This window comes from Orbicella franksi, chromosome 1, assembly GCF_964199315.1.
Source record: "Orbicella franksi chromosome 1, jaOrbFran1.1, whole genome shotgun sequence".
Taxonomy (NCBI): Eukaryota; Metazoa; Cnidaria; class Anthozoa; order Scleractinia; family Merulinidae; genus Orbicella; species Orbicella franksi.
The window spans coordinates 2,442,763-2,463,663 of NC_138145.1; the positions used below are offsets into that span (position 1 = coordinate 2,442,763).

Below are 20,901 nucleotides of genomic sequence, written 5' to 3' on the forward strand. Positions count from 1 at the left end.
AACATAAAGTGCGGTCCATGATTGGCTAATTAACCTTCTGCCACGTGCACCGTGTGTTGTGAAGATTGGTGATCATGGATTCTTGATCTCGATTACTCTCTGAAATTGTACGTGACGAGGCCGAACTACTAATTAATCGTATCAGTCAGAAATTCCGAGATTGAAAAAGTTTAAAGAATGTCTTCAGTAGTGTTTTCCAGAACCTTTGCAAACCGAAGGGAAACTTAGGAAGCAATTAAGGCGCACGTAATACACCATTTTACAGTTGTCTGTTCAGTGACCTGGCCTTTGAATGGCGGCGAGGTCGGAGGTGACCTTGTTTTGATTAAGACCTCACTTTTTTTGTTGTGTAAATCAAGTTGTTCTTATGCTAAGTAATTTGCATTTACATGAGAAAAGCAGAGAGGTCTGTATCAAAGCAAGGTCACCTCCAGCCTCGGTTGCATTCATAGGCCAGGTAACTAAGCACAACTGTAAAATGGCCTATTCACGTGTGAATGCTCGAATAGTGATGGTGCTCAGTTACAGATATCCATTCAAAAAATTGTTTCAATGATCCACTTTTTAATAAATACAAAATAGCCTCCATTCTGCTTGGATATTTGTCCGCGGACATAATCTGTTCCGAGAAGCGAACATTTTTATGAGAGCGTAGGTCGAGGAAAACTGAGAGCTTTGAGACACAGATTATGTCCATGGACAAATATCCGCGTATAATTCCGCTTCTAATGGAGGCTATCATATTTATTATCCTTCAATTTTTTTCCAACACGGGCAGTTTTGAAAATCGCACGCGAGCGAAAATATTTGATGGATTGTAAGTTCACTTGGTACCACATGATACATGACACAGTTTCACCATGCATGTGTCAACAATGGAGACACTAGGCTCTGCCTCTCCGTAATAAAAAAAGTTCAACTGTAGTTTATTTGGGCTCCTTCTTTAGATTTTTAACTGAAAATCCGCAAGAGAGCTGAGCCAAGAGTAGCCTGAATGTAAGATGAGTCGTTTTCCTTATTGAGTTCTCAATGGAGACGTTTGCACACAGGCTAAGTAAGTATTGTAGTGTATAATGATACCTAAAGAAAGTTGTCTTTGACTTTAAAAGAACTACAAGAGATGCTCATGACCTGAGAATGAATTTCTGTTTATTAACGTTTCAAATTACCATACAAAAATTACGCTACAACAAAAGGTTGTACAAAATTGTTTGCTAGTTAACAACTGACCCGCCAATGTACGTTTGAACTTATGAGTACAATTTACATAGCTATATATGAAGTGTATTGTGTGTGGCTACAGCTGACACTGACTTCGTTGAGCGTGGGCTCTGCACTATTTCAAAAACGTATTGTGTTATACTACCTGTACAAAGTCTTGACCTGTTGGTAACTCAAAATCACCCGCTTTGCTAATGCGATAAAATACAAATAAAAAAGCCAGAATAATTACAATCCCTTGATGATTGGTCTCCTTGAATTACTTACACCTTAATCTTACGCTGACAATGAAGCATTCACCAAGCGACACTGATACAAACTGCAAATGCTAGAAGTATATACATACACTCGCTATAATAATTATGCCAATTAATATGATAATCATTATATAATAATGTTAGTCTATTACTAAGCCTAGGGAACGAATCATATGCGACATCAAAACTACAACGAAAGACCGCGAAGAGGGGTTCCTTATGAGAAACTGAAGACCAGTGCAGTTGTGTTCCAGGACAAGCCTTGATCCGACAAGGTGTCTGCTTTCTTAGGAGACTGATTCTTACAGTTCTCATCTAAAGCTAATTTCATTGAAGTATTAGTCATTGTTTCATTTCCTAGCCGCACTTCTGGGTCTAGACCGTGCAGAGCTGTTCCTTCGTCCATCCCGCTGACCGCCTCCCAACATGGCTAAGGCGCCTGCTGCTGCCATGAGAAGATCCTGTAGAGTAACACAACACAACAGCGTCGCGGTCACGTTCGTTTAACGACAATTAACGATTATCAATCCTTGTTAGGCTAGATATTACAGTCACATCGCACTAAAGAAAGTAAACATGAGCAAGTCACAATCTTTAACAGAATGAATTATGTAATTTGTGATCGTGCCCGGCTTTGGCGCATGTAGGATGTTATTTGATGTATCTTTTATCCACTTTGTTGTAACCTCATTGTGTCAATTTAAACATATTTTGGGCCTCGCTACCAACGCGCCCATGTCTCATAACCTTGGAGTGAGTGAGTTTGTGTAGTGAAGGCAAAATTAGTGTAAATTGCACAAAACGTGATCAATAAAACAAATGCCAGTTATACCTCGTGTTCATCATCTGAGAAATTTGACTTGGCCTCAGAGAGTACTTTTGTGATATTAGCGTTCAGTTTCATTTCCTCTCTGATGTCCTCTAATAAAATGACCAAATTAATTCACATTGTTAGAAGGTAAAACTGCGACAATATTCTCACTCAACCTAACCCTAACCCTAAGTACACACATGTAAACTTACCATACTCAACCAACTCAGAAAAAAGGACGCAAATGTTCTCTACTACTTCGTCATTGGTTTTCATGTTACTAGACAAACAACAAAACAAACTTCTGTTAGTTATCAGTAAGTGGAATGCTTTAATGCAGCAAGACTGTACCACTGTCAAGTTAATATCTAATTTGGTTCTGCCTATGAAAATGTTCCATTACTGTTCATAGCTGAAGTACTACAATGATCAGTTGAGTAAGGCACGAGGGAAGTTTGGTTACGAAGTTTTGCCCTTGAAATTATAGTGTTGTCACGGGCAACTTACCTCGTTTCCGTTGGTAACAATATCAACAGCCGTTGGTCGCCTGTCGCGTCGCCTAATATTTCGCGCGCTTTGCTGCCAATGACGTTAAAGGCCGACAAGTTGTCAATGGATACAAAGCCAGTTGCTCTTGACAACAACACGATTTTTACGTTAAAACTTGGTGACCAAACTTTAGTCCCGCCTTACTCAACTGATAATCGTAGTATCTGTACATAACGGCCTATCAAATACAACGCAGTAAGACAAGGAAATCTTAATGGTTCTCGCTTACTTGTAAGCAGAAATAATGTTCTCTATTCCTTCCTCCTTCAGCAGCTGGTATGCACACACCTCTGAAAAGAAATCAGTCCAGTTGTTAAATGCAGACTCTTGCAGACCTCCAAAACGTGTCATATATAAATTAGACCTCATCGGACAGTTTGCTGTCATCAACACACCTCGGGCCTCGACGATACTTGCTAGTGCCATGCAAGCGTTCTTTATGACTTTAGCTTCCTGTAACAACAAAACAGCCAATTGCATGAGTCCTAAATGAGGAAATAATCCCCTCTGACATTACAGCTGAGCGATATTTTAACAACAACTATTTATCGTAAAATGTTTTCACAGAATCAGACTTCAAGCATCAACAAACCTTTTTGTGCATTTTGATGGCATCCACGATCAAGTCAATGACATTAAGGTCTTCCATCAATTCAAGATTCTCCTCTACAAATAAAAAAAAAATCCATCAATTGCATGTTGATTAAATTTAATGGACTGTCTCTTTAGAATAAACCAGGAATCAGTATTATTCGAAGTAAACAAGCACACAGGTGCGGAGCGACTTCGGAGATTACCTTCCATAGAGAGTGACCACAGGGCAGAACATGCCGCCTCCACCAGTTCAACATCTGTGTTGTGTCTCCCCATAGCAAGGCAGATGTCTTCAAGACCACGTTCCTCTGACACGATCTTACAGTTGGCTTCTACAAAGTTCACAACACACAATTCCATGATCACCATCAGTGACTGAATACTATGACAAACGAGGGCAAATCTACTCATGCTACTTCTGCCAGACGTTTTGTACCCTGCCTGAGATGTGGCCACTGAAATAAAACCACAGGTCAGGAGCACCCAATGACCGTTTTCTCTCGAATGATTTTAAAAAAATGTTTTAGACTATCTGGAGTACTTTTAAAGCCCCGTAGGTTAATTTTAGGTTGCGCTAAAAACATTTTACCTGTTCGGTTATTCTAGGGGAACTTGAGTATTCTCGATTTTATTAGGGCTTTTTGTCCATTTCCCGAAAACCTCAGGTCTTATCGCCTTTCCGAAAATGATAGCTGACCTTTTTTCGGTACCCAAAACGACAGTTTTAACAATCCGAAAACAACAGACATTAAATTTCTCATATCACGATAGTTCGTGGTGACAATTCTCTTAAGAAAATCAGAGGGGATTAAAGGCCTTCCGAACAGATAATTTACCGAAACGATCCGTTGGGTGCCTCTGACAGGTCGCCACAATTTCCAAGACAGCGGCTTGATAATATTCAGTCCGTATACCTGGCAATGCTTTTACAAGGAGTTTTTACAAGGAGTTTTTACATACCATGACAACAAATGTAATACGAATATCTCAAACCAAGACTCCAACGAGCAGTGCAACGGGTCTGAATGCGCGCTATACAGTTTGAAACATTTCTTAGACATTTTAAGCAAAGCACCCAGCAAATCCTCACCAAATTCTAACATTTATAATGATAATAATAATAATAATAATAATAATAATAATAATAGTAATAATAATAGTAATAATAATAATAATAATAATAATAATAAATTTATAGACAACGCAAAGCTACATAGTGACTTCTACGCGTTCCTATTTGGTATTGAACATTGTTTCAACTAAATGATCATACGAAGATTGCACAGCATCAAATACGTGAAAGTGCAGTACGCACGCATCCCATGACCTTCATACAAACTGAACATTAAAAATTAATACAGTTTAGTCAACAAATATTTTGAATTAAAAAATTACTTCACTCCTTCCTATTTATAAAGAAAGAAAAATACCGCTAACAGCCAGGCTCCACAAAGCACCACAACAGTTAGATGCAATGTCCTTATTGTCAGGGAATGCTCTCAAGGCAGATAACAAATCTTGGACTCCTCCATAACGGCCGATTATTTCACCTGCTGCCTCTAAAGAGAGAAATAAAAAATATACAAATCACACTCAATTTCGTTATATCACTTTCGATATAATAAAATTCAGCTCGATAGTGAGGCCTTGAAGACAAAATCAAAAGAAAGGAATAAACATGTCATTCAATTTCCTTCGTTTGTGTCCTCTAAGCCTCACTGCCAAGCTGAATTTTAATATACCGAACACAGTCTATTGGATATCAAAGAATCGGAAAACAGTTTACAGTAAAAATCAGGTTGGCATTCAATATTTGAACGAGGCTTAGTTTAAATTTAAATACTTCATATGAAAGACAATGACATTTGAACGGTGCAATGAGACGTACCATCAGCTGAAAGAGCCATGAGTAACTGACAGCCGCATGACTGCAATTCTGAAGATGAGATATGGGACTGCAAAGAATGAAACGAAGTTTATATGAGGGAACATTATGAGTGACGTATCTGACAAAGATCTTCAGTTAATATGTGGACTGTTGGTTTGTACTGCAAATGCCAGCTTCCACTACAATGCTACTAGTGATACGCACAGCGTGATTGAGAGAAAGAGAGCACTGTGTCACTAACAGCAAATGTATTTATTTATTTGTTAAGCTTCGGCCTTCTATTACATATAAAGAAAAAGAAAAAGAAGAGGAAGCAAAAAAAAAAAAAAAAAAAAAAAACAGACAGCAAAACAAAACAAAATGGCCAGGGGAGCCGCTACAGCTTAGCCAATTACAGCGGCCCCCTAATTAACCTTCATAGCTGAAAGAACAGGACGAATTATTTCTTCTGTAAACATGACATCATTATCATCAGCTGAAAAAAAGCAAAATAAATGTTCAAATGAATCACTTATTCACAGTTGAATATATCACGTGCAGAATTCCAATGATGACGTCATCAGTATATGGTGTCCTAGCTAATATCTGAAAACTTCATGTGAAAACCTCATAAGACAATAACAGCATAACTCTGAGAGCCGGTTAATAACCCATAACATCACATTTTAGATGATAAAAAAAATACTTATTATGAACAAAAACAATCAATGCTAATGCTTGTGGTTTACATTACAAGGAATACCTTTCGGAAAGAGATTAATAAATATCTTCAATGCCTGGAGGTGGACATCTTTAGACGGATCCGGTTTTTTGTTTTCATTATTCATCGTCTCTGCGATTTGCTGTTTCGCCTTTCTATTCAAAGACACATCTGAAATGGCAAACAGTCATGATCATCTGAGTCCAGATAAATTACCATCAGATTAAGTCAACTGAATTATTTTATAAAAGTGATGGTAACAGAAGTAGTTCCCAGACAATGCTGCAGTAAAGATAGCACCCAATTCACTTGCTAAGTATAGTTAACAACTGGAACTAAGTCATGTCGTGGGAACTTTTATCGAGCTGACATGATGAGCATTGCAAGGATTTCTAGGAACTTGATCTTGAACTCGGACAATTGTTTACTTTCATTTACATTATCAGTTATCGGTGTGCAATTGAAGACACTTGCTCATACAGTGGAATCCAGATTTCTCGAACCCTCAGTTTTTCGAACCTCCCGATAACTCGAACCAAAAGTCGTTTCCCCTCCTCAGTCGTACACTGTAATTTTACGTCCGATTTCCCGAAATCTCCGATTTTTCGAACCAAGTTTCGTTTCCCTTGGAGGTTCGAAAAATCGGGATTCCACTGTACATGTATAATGTTAAATAACATATTTAGCGAGGACGTTGTATCAGCCCTATCTGGTTTTCATGCAGGTCCTCTATCCTGATGGAATGGGACTTTGGAAATGTTGGTTTTATTTAAATCGCCAATACACATTTGCAGGTCCTTTCTCCTTGAAGTCCTTTGCATGTGTAGCATGCTAGACACACTAACCTATCAGCCTGGCGCTCTGAGTTGCCAGTTTCCCTTCCTACCCTCCCCTAATCAATATTCACCTACATAGGGTGTATCTGATGAACACTTTGTTCTTTAACCAGCAAACAGGCTCTTGTGTACTGCGGCACAAGGAAAGGCGAAGCTGCCATGAGAGACAAGCAAAGGACTTGGCACAAAAATGATTTTTGTTGGGCTTCCCAACCTCACCTCTCACAGCTTTGCCTTTGCTCAGGCTCACCCTCAGAGCATGAGCCTTTGCTCATACTCAGAGCATGTTTGATTTGATTCATTGCGTCTTGTCAGGGTATGTCTTGTGCATGTTGCTGCCATACAAGCTGGGGAGCTAGGGAGTTCGGGAGCAACCAGTGTCCAGAGTCCTTACACTGCCAGATATATGTAACTCAATGACTTTATTTAATCATTTGTGATCTTAGTTGTTAAACTAAATTGTTAAATCTTACATTAAACTTACAAAGTGTTCTACAGTTACTCAACCAAAACTTGGCAAGTCTCAAAAGCAAAACGTTTAAAACTTTTACCTTGTTTTCTTGTGATTTGTTCAAGGTGTTTGAGAGCTTGCACCTAATTAATCAAACAAACAAAGATTACAAATAAAAACTTTTCTTTGTCCTTTCAGGTTTTGTTTATCTTGTAGGACTAGTTCATGATTCACTACGCCAGCTGTTTTCACATTAATATGTGTTACAAAATGGCAACGTAATGGTACAACATTATACATGGAGCAACAAGTGTTACAGATTCATTGTTTCATCTTTTGAGAGGGTCCTTGGGAGGTTCGTCACAAAAATGATTTACTACCTAGCTGTTATGGTTCTCTATTTAACAAATTTCCAGGTTTCATATAACACAAGGTCATACTATGTACTACCTGACAAGCTGAACTATCTTTGTTTTTCTTCATGTAATCTGTTAGTTACACAAGAGATACAGAGAAAGACCCGAAATTAGCGAAAGAACACAGAAGCAGTACATATTTAATCATATTGCTGATAATTACAAGATGGTGGTGCTATTCAAAACCAACAATGACCAGCTTAACTGGTAAGTCACATGTGCAAGTTACATATACAAGTACAAAACCAGTGTTTCTGGAACAAGATAACAGTCATAGAGTCTGTAAGCCCATATAAACATAACTATTATAACAGTAGTTGTCATAATAAGTTATTTACCTAAAACACCAGCTACACCCTTGTCTTTAGGCACTGGTTTCACAGCTGGAAACAAAATTACAACAATATTAACATTACTGTGACACCAGATCAAAGTCATACGGGAACAAATGTTTCTACCATACTTAGGATACAGCAAGCGTGTGGATTGATCCATAGATGCCGTCTATTTTCTTATTGCACTTACGTTCTTTCTTGGCTCCCTTGCTGGCAGCTACTGTTCCTTTAGCTTGTTTAGTAGTACTCAGTGCAATACAACTCTTTACATATGGCAGTTCTGCTAGTTCCCTGACAGTAAGAAAGTTACAGTCTGCGTTATGATCACTACAGTCAGGCCTTGATAACAGACACTCCCTTAAGTAAATCCGCTCAGCTGTTAGTAATAAACTTATCTCCTAACTGCTAATAGGATCGACGTAAAACTGTATAACCAATCAGTTTTAGTTAAGTATAAAAACTACCGACTGAGAGACATTTCACTTGACCTCTAACCCAGGCTGTCAAGACGTCAGTCCCAGTAACACTTTATAGGACTACCTTTACACAACGATCGCATTATATGAACTACTGGCATGCCTCCTATGTGGACACTAAACCATGATCCCAGCTACATCCATTATTACCCTAGCTCTCATAAAGACACCTGTCCTGATGTTTTCTCTGGTCACAAAGGTGTCCCCTAACAGGAGGTCGAACTGCTCATAGCAGTAACTGCACCCTCTATTCCTCCTCTGTAAAGGCACGGTGGCCTCATGGTTAGTGAGTTGGGACATAGTGTTGTGTTCTTGAGCAAGACACTTTACTCTCACAGTGCCTCTCTACAACCAGGTGTATAAATGGGTACCGGCGAACTTACCGGTAATGCTGGGGAAACCTGCAATGGACTAGCATTCCATCCAGGGAGGAGTAGAAATACTCCTAGTTGCTTCATGCTATGGAAACTAGAGATAAGCACCAGTCTGATGGGCCACAAAATCCATACAAATGTCTCCCAAACCATATACCAGTAAAGTCTTAAAATTCCTTATGATTTCTGTGATACACTTAAAAATGGGCAAACAAAGTGATTTCAGTATGTAGTGCTGTCAGTTTAACTCCCCCCAGATCCCAGCACAATCTTGAAATGGCCTACACCGTATTAACAAAGTTATAAAAGTGGATCCCTGTCCTAATGACCAATTTTCAATTCTTTTTTGCAATTTTCTTTTTTTTTCAGTTTCCAGTTTTTGTCCAATTTTGTTTGCAATGTTACTTGATTGTGTTATGTGTCCCTGTAGCATAGCAGTTTGCTAGTTTGCTAGTTGAATACTTGCTTCATGGTTGGTCTTTGCTGAAAGTTTCTTCTGAGCATAATCCGAATAGTTTGGCAAAGATCTTTTGCATATGTCTGAAAAACAAAGGACGTAACACTACAAACAATGAAATGCATTATACATATGGCATGCTTTGAAAAGGGTCACATTACAAGAGAGTTTTGCAGTTATTTTGTGTTAAGCAGATTCAAAGATCTAGACCAGAGCATATCAAGAGCAGACTAGAGCATATTTCATAATTTTGTGATTTTCAAAGAACGTAGTACACACCTTTCCAACAAGTTGGAGCACTTCTTCTAGCTCCTGAGGAGAGTGTTTGATTTGAAAGAGCTTTGATGATATTTGAGATTGCTGTTAAAAAAAAAAAGAGTAACAGTGAAATGTGAACAATGTGAACAAAAGCAATCAAATCAATCCTTACATACACAATGAAACAAATCATTGAAAACTCATTTTTAGCACCAGGGTGCTAAAGTTTACAAAACAAAATAAACTGCCTTATGATTCAATCTCATCCTGGTAGAGTACTATTACCTTTGGTTAGGAATAGTGTTATAATGTACTAAGGTCATTTTAATTCTTCATGTGTATGTTATGTAGAAGGGGAGGCCAATGGTCCTTCTAAACTGTGCGTATTGTAAAATTTGAGCCGAATTTCAAGCATCTTCTCTCAAATTTTTTCACAACACCCCAGAGTCTTGACTTCTTTAGCAAGGATGATGAAGTCTTTCGCTTAAAGAAAAGACACTTTTAAGTCCTGAATTGAAAGTAATCATTTGCCATTCTTCCATTCTACATGTGTTTCATTTCACAAGGACACTCCAAAAAAGTTGAGAGGCCCTTTAGACAAACAGATGTCAAACAGTTCTACAAATCCCAGGAATGATGCTACATGGTATTATTTATTTATTTATTTATTTATTTATTTATTTATACATGGGTAAAACATCAGGACTTAAAGTAAATACTAAAATTGCATTAATTACATTGTTAAGATACTAATCTACTACTAATTAAATCTAATAACAACAAAAATAAAAACAATAAGGAAGTGCCTGCTCTCCATGAATGCCTTGTGATTAATTAACTTATTTATTATGAAAAAGGAAACCCCTGCAGCCAGATTTAAAACTAGCAAGAGTTCGTGCTTGCTGCAGATTGGTAGGTAAGCTGTTCCACAGCACCGCACCACTATAGCTGAAACTGTTTTTTAGAAAATTGGTGTGGGGGAGTGGAACAGCTAGTTTGCCCTCACAATCCCTAACAGAATAGGTAGATATTGCACTCTGATCAGTAAACATTGATTTCAGATAATTAGGGGTGAGACCATTAAGAGATTTATAGACCATAGTGGCTGTTTTTAATTCTCGTTGAAGATTAAGTTTTTGCCAGCCAAGTCTAACAAAGAGATCATCCGCATTAGCATCATATGAAGAAGAGGTCAAAATATGCACAGCGTGATTCTGTAATTTTTGTAGTTTAATGGAAAGAGATTTATTGCAATTACCCCATACAACGCTACAGTAATCGAAATGAGGTTGAACTAAAGCATTATAACTGCACAGAAGCGTTTCAAAAGGAACAAAAGACCTGCTTCTCTTCAAGATGCCAGGCAGGAGGCAATTTTTTTGGAAATATGTTCGATATGTACATTCCAAGTTAAGTTTTCATCTATATATACTCCACTTGAGATTTCATAAATTCTACTTGTTTAATAGAATTACTGTTGATAGTAAAAGATGGGAGTCTATTAAAAGTATTTAACCTTTGCCTTGAACCAATCAACATAAACTCAGTCTTTGACTTATTAAGAGTGACATTATTTGCTGTTAACCATTCAGTAATTTTAGTTAGATCATTGTTCATATTTTCCTCTAGATGCGCAACATCGTTACTGGCAAAGGTCAAATGAGTATCATCCGCATACATTCTGGGATTTTATGGGACAGTACTTACATCCAGGAAGCCACAGGTGGCTAATTCAAGAACTATACATCCCAGTGACCAGACATCACTGCGTTCATCATATCTTAGAAACATTAAGGATGCAGTGTACAGCACATCAAAAAGGAAATTGCACCTGTAATTAGGTTTTCTTCACACTATGATATTTTTTAAACATTATTCACTTGTTAAATGACAATCTAACAAAGTTATTCCACCACAAGCTTAACATGCTCTTAACATCAGTGGTCAATCTCACAAGTACAAGCTCATGTGGAATGTTCCAACTATGTTAAGGCTGAATCTTTGAGTTCCCCAGCATTTTTGCAGCAGTTGTTTGTAAGCAGTCCTGAGCAGCTTTCTAGCAGTGGATTCGAAGTATTCCCCCATTCCACCCAACCCTCTCTTTTTTACTTCCAATGATCTAATCAGAGTTGATGGGTACCTGAAATGGGGGCTCATGGCTGGGTTGCGGGGATTTGCCAGCCATACTTTCTCAAAAATACTGCACAGGTTGAAAATATAATGACAACAAGATGGTCAAAGATCGTAAGTCAGGCTGGAGCTAGACGTGCTACTATGAGTGTTGATCATTTGTGGTGCGCAGCAGTTGTAAAAATAGCATATGTGATATGTACCATGCTAATAGCTGCATATTTCAAAGACATAACATGAAACTGTAATCGAACTGTTATATATCTATATATTTCATCATGAAATCATTGCTTAGTTGAACTGAAATTTATTTCACAGCCTTGATTGACTTTAGTTATTGTTTTTTATCATGACGTTTTGGTATTTTTTTTATACTAAAGAACTTTTTTTCTTTAATTCTTTATTATTAATAGTTTCTGAAAAACTTTTGAGAGGATGAATATGGTGCATGAATTGTTCAGTTAGCAAAAACTAAAGCAACAACTCATCTTTTGACCAGCGTGACAGCCTTCCGAGGCTGCATTTAATGTCACACAACACAAAAGCTTGGAAACTCAAACACGCCCCATTACAAAACGAAGAACTTTGTCGAGCTAAAACGTTGTAAAATGTCAAGTTCCTAAAGGGTCTTATATCTGATTAAACTAAAACTTCTGGAGAAAAGATAATTTTTTTAAACATATGACTGCGTCATATGAACCAAGACTACATCACATTCATCTGTCACATGTTATTTGATACCACACAAACACTCCTGCACAACATGCGAATATGATACACACACAAAAGCAACAAAACTAATGGCACAGCTGATAATGTACTCAGTTTGAGCAAAAACATAATAAACGTAATAATCATGACAGAGGTCACATAAATTAATATGACAAATACGTTTTTCTTCACTCTGATGGAAGCCACTTCTGCAGTCAAACATTATTGGCATCTTTGTTGTTGTTTCCTAGAGCTTAATCATGATGCACCTTGTTTTTATCAGCACCTAAAACTTTCGTAAATGTTCTTCTGTCATCTGTAGTAACACTCTGTTCACATTTTCTGCTCATTGATAACTCATTTGATTTCTGGTTTGGTTCTAGTAAGATCTTCGCTAAATCATTTGATTCTTTTACTATTATGAGTTCGCGGAGGTCACAGAACTACCCGTTTTGAAATATACACTCATTGAACTACGACATCTTTTAGAGTGGATCTACTGCGAACAGTGTGTGGGTCTCTATACTGTTTGAACATAGAAAAGAAGGCGCCATTTGTTAATGTATTCGATATCTCTTTTCTTTTCTGCATCGACTTTGACATCGTGAAAAGAAGGTTGAGCCTCTATTACGTGTCTGCGGTATTGCCCATTGCATGTGACTGAGCTTTGACAAGAAATACGAGGGTAAACCTATAGTCGGTTTGCCTGACTAATTTTAGAGTAGAAAATTGCACAAGCACAAATATAAGAGTCAAAGTTTTTGTTATTCTTTGTGCGAATTGCTGTACTAATTGTTATTATAATTTCAATCCATGTGGTATTTTTGAGAAAATGACGTAATTTTATCCAATTCTCAAGCAAGACTCGAGACAAGGAAAATTATTGGTGGCCGTATATTCTCGGGAATAAAGGTCCAAAAAACGCTAGTTCTAATGTTCATACTTAATATAGATTGAAATTTGACAAGATATTTAGCAAAGTCCTATTGTTTATGAAAATGTAAAAAAATGGATATTGAGAATTTGATCATAGGGGCAGTTTAAGCCAGGTAGCTGGTTAACTATAAAACTTAATCCTCAAATATCTGCCCTCCAGAGGAAATACAGCAAAAAGACAATAAAGTAGAATTTAGAAACAGACAGCAAATAACATCATTTGATACCACACAAAATGACCAAATATATCACAAAATCAGTACATATTGCAGAACTTAGCCTGCATAGCAGGCGTATAAAGGGGAGGGGGTGGAGGAGGAGGAAGAGAATTCAGGGTTCCTTTTTCCCCTTCCCCCCCACTCCTCCGTTTTTTTTTCCCCGAATTCTCTTCCTCCTCCCCCACCCCCTCCCCTTTGTACTCCTGAACTAGCAGTGCGGAAACTCTCACAAGTACGAGGCATATAATAACAAGTGAAACATTTATAGTGTTTAACGCCACAAAAAAAGTTCTACATTAACTTAGTTTTAATGGAAGAAAAATCACCTGGATGATATGCACGACAAAGTGAATAGCACCAATAAAAATAAGTAATAAAGGTGCTTGTATTTTGCTTTCATATACACGTATCTAGAGCTTTAGCGTTTCCAATTTCAATTTTTATTTTGAGGACATTGCTGAAAAATTTCTTTGATTAGTATGGTTCCCTCCTTAAAAATAATTACAATTATCATCATTATTATTAATTTAATATTTCTTCTACTTTTTATACCAAAAAAGGATACGGTCTCTCTAGCACTTCTGGTGCCATCCAGTTCATTGTACCTAACAATTACAATAATTAATTATTGCTGGTTTTCAGTGTCACGCAATTCAAAATAGATCAAAATCAAAATCAAAACCGGTCAATAGATAAAGTCCAGAATCTGGGAAATGAAAGAAGGTAAATATGCAAAGACTCTCACCAAAATTCTGGTCACAGCAATTTTTCTTATGCGAGATATGCGGAGAAATTTTTTACCCAATTTTATAGAGATTTGTATGGAGACGCCATGCTGGTGCCCATTGGTATGGGCACCAACATGGCGGCCGGAAACCAACAGAAACATCTGTCACTGAGTTTTGCTACAAAAGCGTGAATTTATCCCTCGAGGAACTCTAAAATATTAAAATAATACTTTTTCTAAGACATGAACTGTTCAGATAGCCAAGTTCCCCGAAATAAGTCACTTTTTTAACCATCATGACATCTCTCTAGTAAACATCTCTCTTTCTTTTGTGACGCAGATTTCTGGTACCAAGTTTCAAGAACACCAATGCAATATTTCCAGAGATATTGTTTATTCAGTATGTTACCATTTTTTAGTTGCAAAGAATATGATCATCACTGCTCTAATTTGCATAATAGAAAAACATCAGTATGTCTAAAATGAAAAAAAGACATTTCAAAAAGAAAAACGCCAGTCTTCTGTATCTTGAAAGGCCTTTCTAGTAAGCAGAAATTATTTGTCATGTCATATACACTTTAAGCAGTTGCTACAATAATGCCTGAAAAGTGCAACTTACTAACATGTTCAATTTGATAATTTACATTACCAAAACAATTATTATAATTTTCATCATGCACAAAGAGTGTGAAGTTTAGATAAATTATTGAAAGTAACACACCTACTGTGGTTCTTGTGCGAGTCCGTGCATCATCCATGATGGTTGAAACACCAAAGTCACCTGTTACATTAACATGTATTCAATCAATTTAGTAAGAGTTAATTATTTTTTTTGTTTTGAAACAAAAACCATTATAAAAAATAACATCAAACAATTAGGAATAAAAACCAGCGATAATAATTTCGGATGATGTTTCGATGACTCAGTCATCATTTTCAAATTCCAAAAGTCAAATTCCTGTGAGTTCTTTACGGTATATACTAAGAATGCGTGTGAAAGTCTCGTACATGCGATTAAAACTCTACAATGCGGAATGTAGAGAGTAAATTAACGTGGAATGTAGAAAGTAAATTCCTTTATTATATAACTGAGAAAATTACTTCATTGTGATTGACTGAGAGCAGGCCTATTTAATATCGATAATTTTTAATTTGCACTCAAGCGCAAATTAATGTGTGTGATTTTGTGATTTTTTCAGTCATAACATATGAGTAATCGTATGAAAGCTCGAGCAAATAAGGATTTACACTACTCATGATATTTAAAAATTCTTTCAAATTGCACTCGCCTAAAGGCTTGTGCAATTTTGAGTGAATTTTCAAACATCACTCATGGTGTATATCGTTAATTGCAATCACATTCATACAATCACCTATACTAATAACGAAATAACGATGTACACAATGATATTTTCTGATTCCCTGTCTCATTTTCTCTTAATTTACGAGCATATGTTCAAAAGAACGAAGCAGGCATTTACTTTTCAATTTACCAGACCTATTGGCTAAGGTTAGTTTATATGCCCATGCCTTAGGTGTTAAAAAAAAACAGTTTTATTAATGACTTTCCAGGTGTAACTTATATTTAATACAGTTGCATTAATCACAAGAGGTCTCAGAATTTACATGTATACACCAATACTGATAGGAAATACTATTTTGAAAAATGGCTACCAAACTGGTCAGCATTTCTTTACAACTCACATGAGGTAGTCAGCCATTAGTCATACAGCACATTGTCTGGTCAGGAGCATACAGCCCAGGGCTAAAGAATTTTGTAGGAATGAATGGATTCTGTCCTTTGCTGAGGACATGTTTAAGGAAATTCAAACCAAATTCAAATTTCAGTTTATAAATCTGCCTGCCTCCACTATGCATGGTTATTCCAGGCAGCTAGCACTATAATTTAATAATCGCTTACAAGTAACTTAAAATGCAACTGAGAGTACCACTAGAATGTTGTTGTGTTGTTTACACAGATGTACTGTGAAAGGTGAAATTATTGACTGGATTAAATGTGGTTTTAATTTCCAATTAATTGACCATGCTAGAAAGAAATGTTAAGGGGGCTAGTGGGAATGACTTTTGCATTAGTAAGTCATACTTACAGCTTGCCCAAAGGTCAAACTAAAAAACTGGTTTTCTTTGCACACTGTGGAGGAGAAAATCTTCAGAAAAGATTGTCCAGTAAATATCTGTACTTCTGATCAGTTACTTACCAACTGAAATACTTCCATCTTCAGCAAGAAAAATGTTACTTGGTTTAAGGTCTCTATCAACAATATAAAGCAAAAAGTATAGCTGTGACTTAAGTTCATACGTGAAGATCTAAAGTATGCAGAGCACGCTAAATTAAGTTCATACCAAAATACATGTAGGAATACAAGATATGTGCCTTACTAAACAAATTTCCTTTGCCTTTCAGAACTAATTCAATACCAACCAAAACAATATCTAAGAGTTATTGATGATATTGTTTTGTATGTTGATCAGTTCAGTAAATAATGGCATTATTTATATAGCTTTATGTGTTCTGGCTAAAAAATACTCTCTGCTTGCTCACCTATGTATCATACTCTTGCTGTGAACAAATGCTAGTGCATTCACCATCTGACCAAACCACTTTTTTAACACCTGTCAAGTGAACAAAATAAGTTGATGTAGGTTCTTCAATCAAAAGATAAAAAGTGCCACTCCAGGAATTGTGTTTCACTGGTTTCAAATGAGTTGAGAATCATAACATTAAGCAAAAGACTTGTCATCACAAAACAAATACTCTAAAAACAGGCAACAGGTATTAATAACAATAATATAATATAATTATAATTATGTATAATTTTGGTTCATACTCACCATTTCAGGTATAGATTCTCCTTTGGCTCGTTTCTGCTTTAGAGCCTTATCCAAGTCACCTTCACATGTTCAAATGGATGGGTGTGGTATTAGTACATGTATCTGGATGTAAACTACACTTGAACCTCCCCCAATGACCCCTTTGGGGACAGAGGAAAGTGGCCACATTAGAGAGGTGGCTGTCATGGGAGGTAGGTACAGTCTACATATGAGCCAAGCAGCCATTAAGGATGGAGCTTATCCCAGTATCTGTAGCACAAAGTGAATAGGAGTATTTCTACTCCCTCCTGGATGAGATGCTAGTCCATCACAGGGTGACCCCTTGCTGGTACCCATTTATACACCTGGGTGGAGAGAGGCACTGTGAGAGTAAAGTGTCTTGCCCAAGAAACACAACCCAATGCTCCTGGCCAGGGCTCGAACCTGTTCTGCTCGTTTACGAGTCCAGCACACTCACCATGAGGCCACCGCTCCTCCACAGTGGGAGGTAGGGGTGTAATATGAAACCAGCTTTTTTCAGGGGTGTGATCTTTCTTTTTTAAAACAAAATGCTCATTGTAGCTTATAAATACAAAACACAATCAAATTATATCAAATTGATAAAACAATAAAACAGAAAACAAACCAAAACAGAGATCAATGACATGCTGTACAGATCAAGTTTCAAGACCTTTTACAGTAAAAATGGGTTTTTGTCTGTCATTGATTACATGGCCATAATTGAGAGGTTATTTTTAACTAACAGTTGGGATGTACTTTAGTGGCCGTTGCTGTCATGGCGAGGTGGCCATTTTAGAGAGATGAAAATAACTCAGTGTTAATTATAGAACATCTGCCATGACAAAAAAGTGGCCATTGCTGGAGGTTCAACAGTTACTGAATTTATTCACTTGTAACTGTTACTTCCAGTATATGAAAAATGTAAGTCTAAAATAAATTAACTTTAGTAAATGGTTATTCTTGTGACTCACCTAACTTGTAGTAATCCATCACAATGCATACAAACATAGCAGATTCCTGAAAGATGAAAAGCAACCCTTCCTATTATTTGAAACAGGTCTACTGAATATCAAATGGCAACCTATTGTAACTTTTTCTATAATGTTAATTTGCTCACATTTTATTTCTTATGATTTAACTCACCTCTTTATCCCATGTGACAAAAAACTCTTTATATCCACATATATATGGATGTTTATGTGGATGCTGGAGTTCTTGTAATGCCACAGCCTATAGAAAAGTACAAACACACACAACCATCTGATTTAGTCAAGTACATGAAAGTTTATCATCAATAGCTGTTTTCACTAAAGTAACAAATGCGTTTGGTTGACTTATTAATTCACAACAAGTTTTAAAAAAATCTACATGTGGGAAAATTTTGGGTGCGATCATCTTAATTGACTATCAGTTATGTTTATACTGGGGAGGGGGGTCTCCCATACAAAAAAAAATGGGGGTGGTCGCCAGAAATTTTCAAAAGAACCCCTAGAAAGAACCCTGCAATGCCCTTTCTGGGCATTGCAGCTGCTTGAAATTTTCATCACTCTTAAGAGGTACCAATTCTTAAATCATCACATTCACTGACACAGACTTTTTTCAGCTCAATAGCCTAAAAGGTACTGTGAATGCTCTCGCTGTGGACCTTTTTGAGGCTGAATGCCCTAAAAGGGACCAATTCTTAAACCCAAAGTGAAGGTACAATGTACATGGTTTTCAAGTTGTTTAAGGTAAAATTAAAGTTTGTGTCAGCTCAAGTGGTTCATACCACTGGAGCTCCTCTTGGTTTCCATGACACGAGGTGACTAGAGATAGTTCTACTCTCCCTTGGGTGGGATGCATGCCTATTACAGGGATTGATACACCCCAACATGAACCATTTATACACCCCGGTGGAGAGAGGCACTGTGACCTAAGAACACAACACAATGTCCGGCCAGGGTTTGAACCCAGACTGCTCAATCCAGTGCCCCAACAGGTTAACCATTCTAGGTCATCTCCTACTGCCAGGTTGTGTGCATAATAACCTCACCTCCTTGAATGCTTTATTTGCCTCTCCTTCATCATTACATTCAACCTAGAAAATAATAACAGAACATCTCAAATATTTGAACTATCAGGCATAAAATGAATGCTTACATGTAGTTATTGGACTCAAAACCTGCTCACTGGCTATAACACAGGGCTGCAGAACCCATTTCTCAATTTCAAACTAATATTTTATATTCCAGCACAATGCAGTAGTATCAGTCACCACATGGGATTTCAATATTTTCCAGAGGACTTATTTTATTTTTTTATGGGAAGGGGTGAGTGCTATGAGAATTATAGAGCATCTGTAGGGTCACTGTAAAATATATTCTTTGCCAATTCTTACAGGAATCTCAACATTATGTGCAAGATCCTTGAAGACCTCTAAGGACACAGTTTTACAAAAGATGACCAAGAAGATCTATCTTTATAAGGATTCTCTGGGATCTTTTAAATACTTTCTCAAGGGTACAAGAACTGGTTCAAATATGGGGCAGTACCTCACAATGCTAAATGTGAGCTGAGAATGTTGCTCAATGCAATGCTTAACAAAAATACGTTAATTGCAAATTCCTTGTTAGCCATTTGCACTGCAGACCTGTGTTAATAATATTATTTTCCTTCTCTCAATACAGAATCATTCATAAGGGTACATTTCTCTGTAGGCTGAACTTGTAATTGTTTAGAATCCGACTTCAAACCACTTTTAAAAGTGTAAGGAACTATTTCTTATCATAAAGGCTAAGCTGCAAGGAATTTATTTCACGTTTTTAACAAGTTAAGCTTTGTTGTCTGTTTTATTTACCCATTGTTTTAACATCATGCTCCATCGGTCCACACATCACGAAAACTTTGTTTGCACAATTCTCTAAAATTTTTTGCTTGGGAGCTTACAAATTGCAGGTTAATTATGCCAAAATGAATTGAAAATTACGAGAAACATTGATAGCCAGAGTGTAATGGGAATGGTTGCTACGAAAATAAATAGAAGATAGCGAAACAGACTACCGTGGAATGTTCTTGACATTTTGGCAAATGGCAGAGATACCAATCACTGTGCACATTGTCGGTGCAAGTTCAGTGGAACTAGATACGAACGGCAACTGCGTGGTGTTGAAGTATTCTTTCAAACAGAGGTTTGTGTTTTCTTACACCCTACCGGAATATCCACCAACAGCTGGCAATTGCACAATAATAATTCAGTAGGATGGTTGTCCCACGATCAGTTGATCTGCATTACAAGTGATCAGAGTCAAGTAACAATTACAGGGCAATCATCTGGTCTCGTCTCTTCATAAGGACTGTTCTACACCACGATGAACAACCGTAATCTTTTGTAGGCCATTAACTGGCAATTACCTCCTATTCTCTGGTTGGAGCTTTTATAAGGCTAAGGCTTACCTTCTTCAGCACGTAGCAAATCTTGTCCTGTTTGTTTTCCGCGAGAAACACAGAACCCTGTGCTCCCTTGCCAAGCCGTTGATGGAGCTAAACAGTAAAGGATTGTACTTTCAACACAAATTCACAGAATGAGCAGGTTTTAAGGGAAAGGTGCAGAAAATCTACCTTGTAGCTTTCCATGGCGGTTGACAATTACGCCTCCACTGATGTGGCGGTCACTAGGTTTCTTAAAAATTGCATAAATTATTCTAATTACTCGTTAACCCCGCAT

The 20,901-nt window shown here is 37.2% G+C and overlaps 1 protein-coding gene across 1 annotated transcript; it reads right to left on the reverse strand.

Moving 5' to 3' along the window:
* Positions 1 to 1,129: 1,129 nt before the first annotated feature.
* Positions 1,130 to 20,878, reverse strand: LOC145484970 (serine/threonine kinase-like domain-containing protein STKLD1). The gene is made up of 28 exons (XM_081463602.1): positions 20,796 to 20,878; positions 20,631 to 20,717; positions 19,231 to 19,275; positions 18,342 to 18,428; positions 18,170 to 18,215; positions 17,199 to 17,257; positions 16,909 to 16,979; positions 16,565 to 16,617; positions 15,067 to 15,126; positions 14,184 to 14,223; positions 11,331 to 11,403; positions 9,645 to 9,725; positions 9,375 to 9,448; positions 8,249 to 8,349; positions 8,062 to 8,106; positions 7,758 to 7,795; positions 7,408 to 7,450; positions 6,063 to 6,191; positions 5,734 to 5,795; positions 5,321 to 5,387; positions 4,863 to 4,991; positions 3,636 to 3,764; positions 3,431 to 3,504; positions 3,234 to 3,291; positions 3,068 to 3,128; positions 2,502 to 2,569; positions 2,311 to 2,399; positions 1,130 to 1,939 (listed from the first exon to the last, which is right to left on the reverse strand). The coding sequence occupies exons 1-28, from the start codon at positions 20,808 to 20,810 to the stop codon at positions 1,829 to 1,831; spliced, it is 1,995 nt and encodes a 664-aa protein (XP_081319728.1). The 5' UTR covers positions 20,811 to 20,878; the 3' UTR covers positions 1,130 to 1,828.
* Between the last annotated feature and the right edge of the window lie 23 nt (positions 20,879 to 20,901).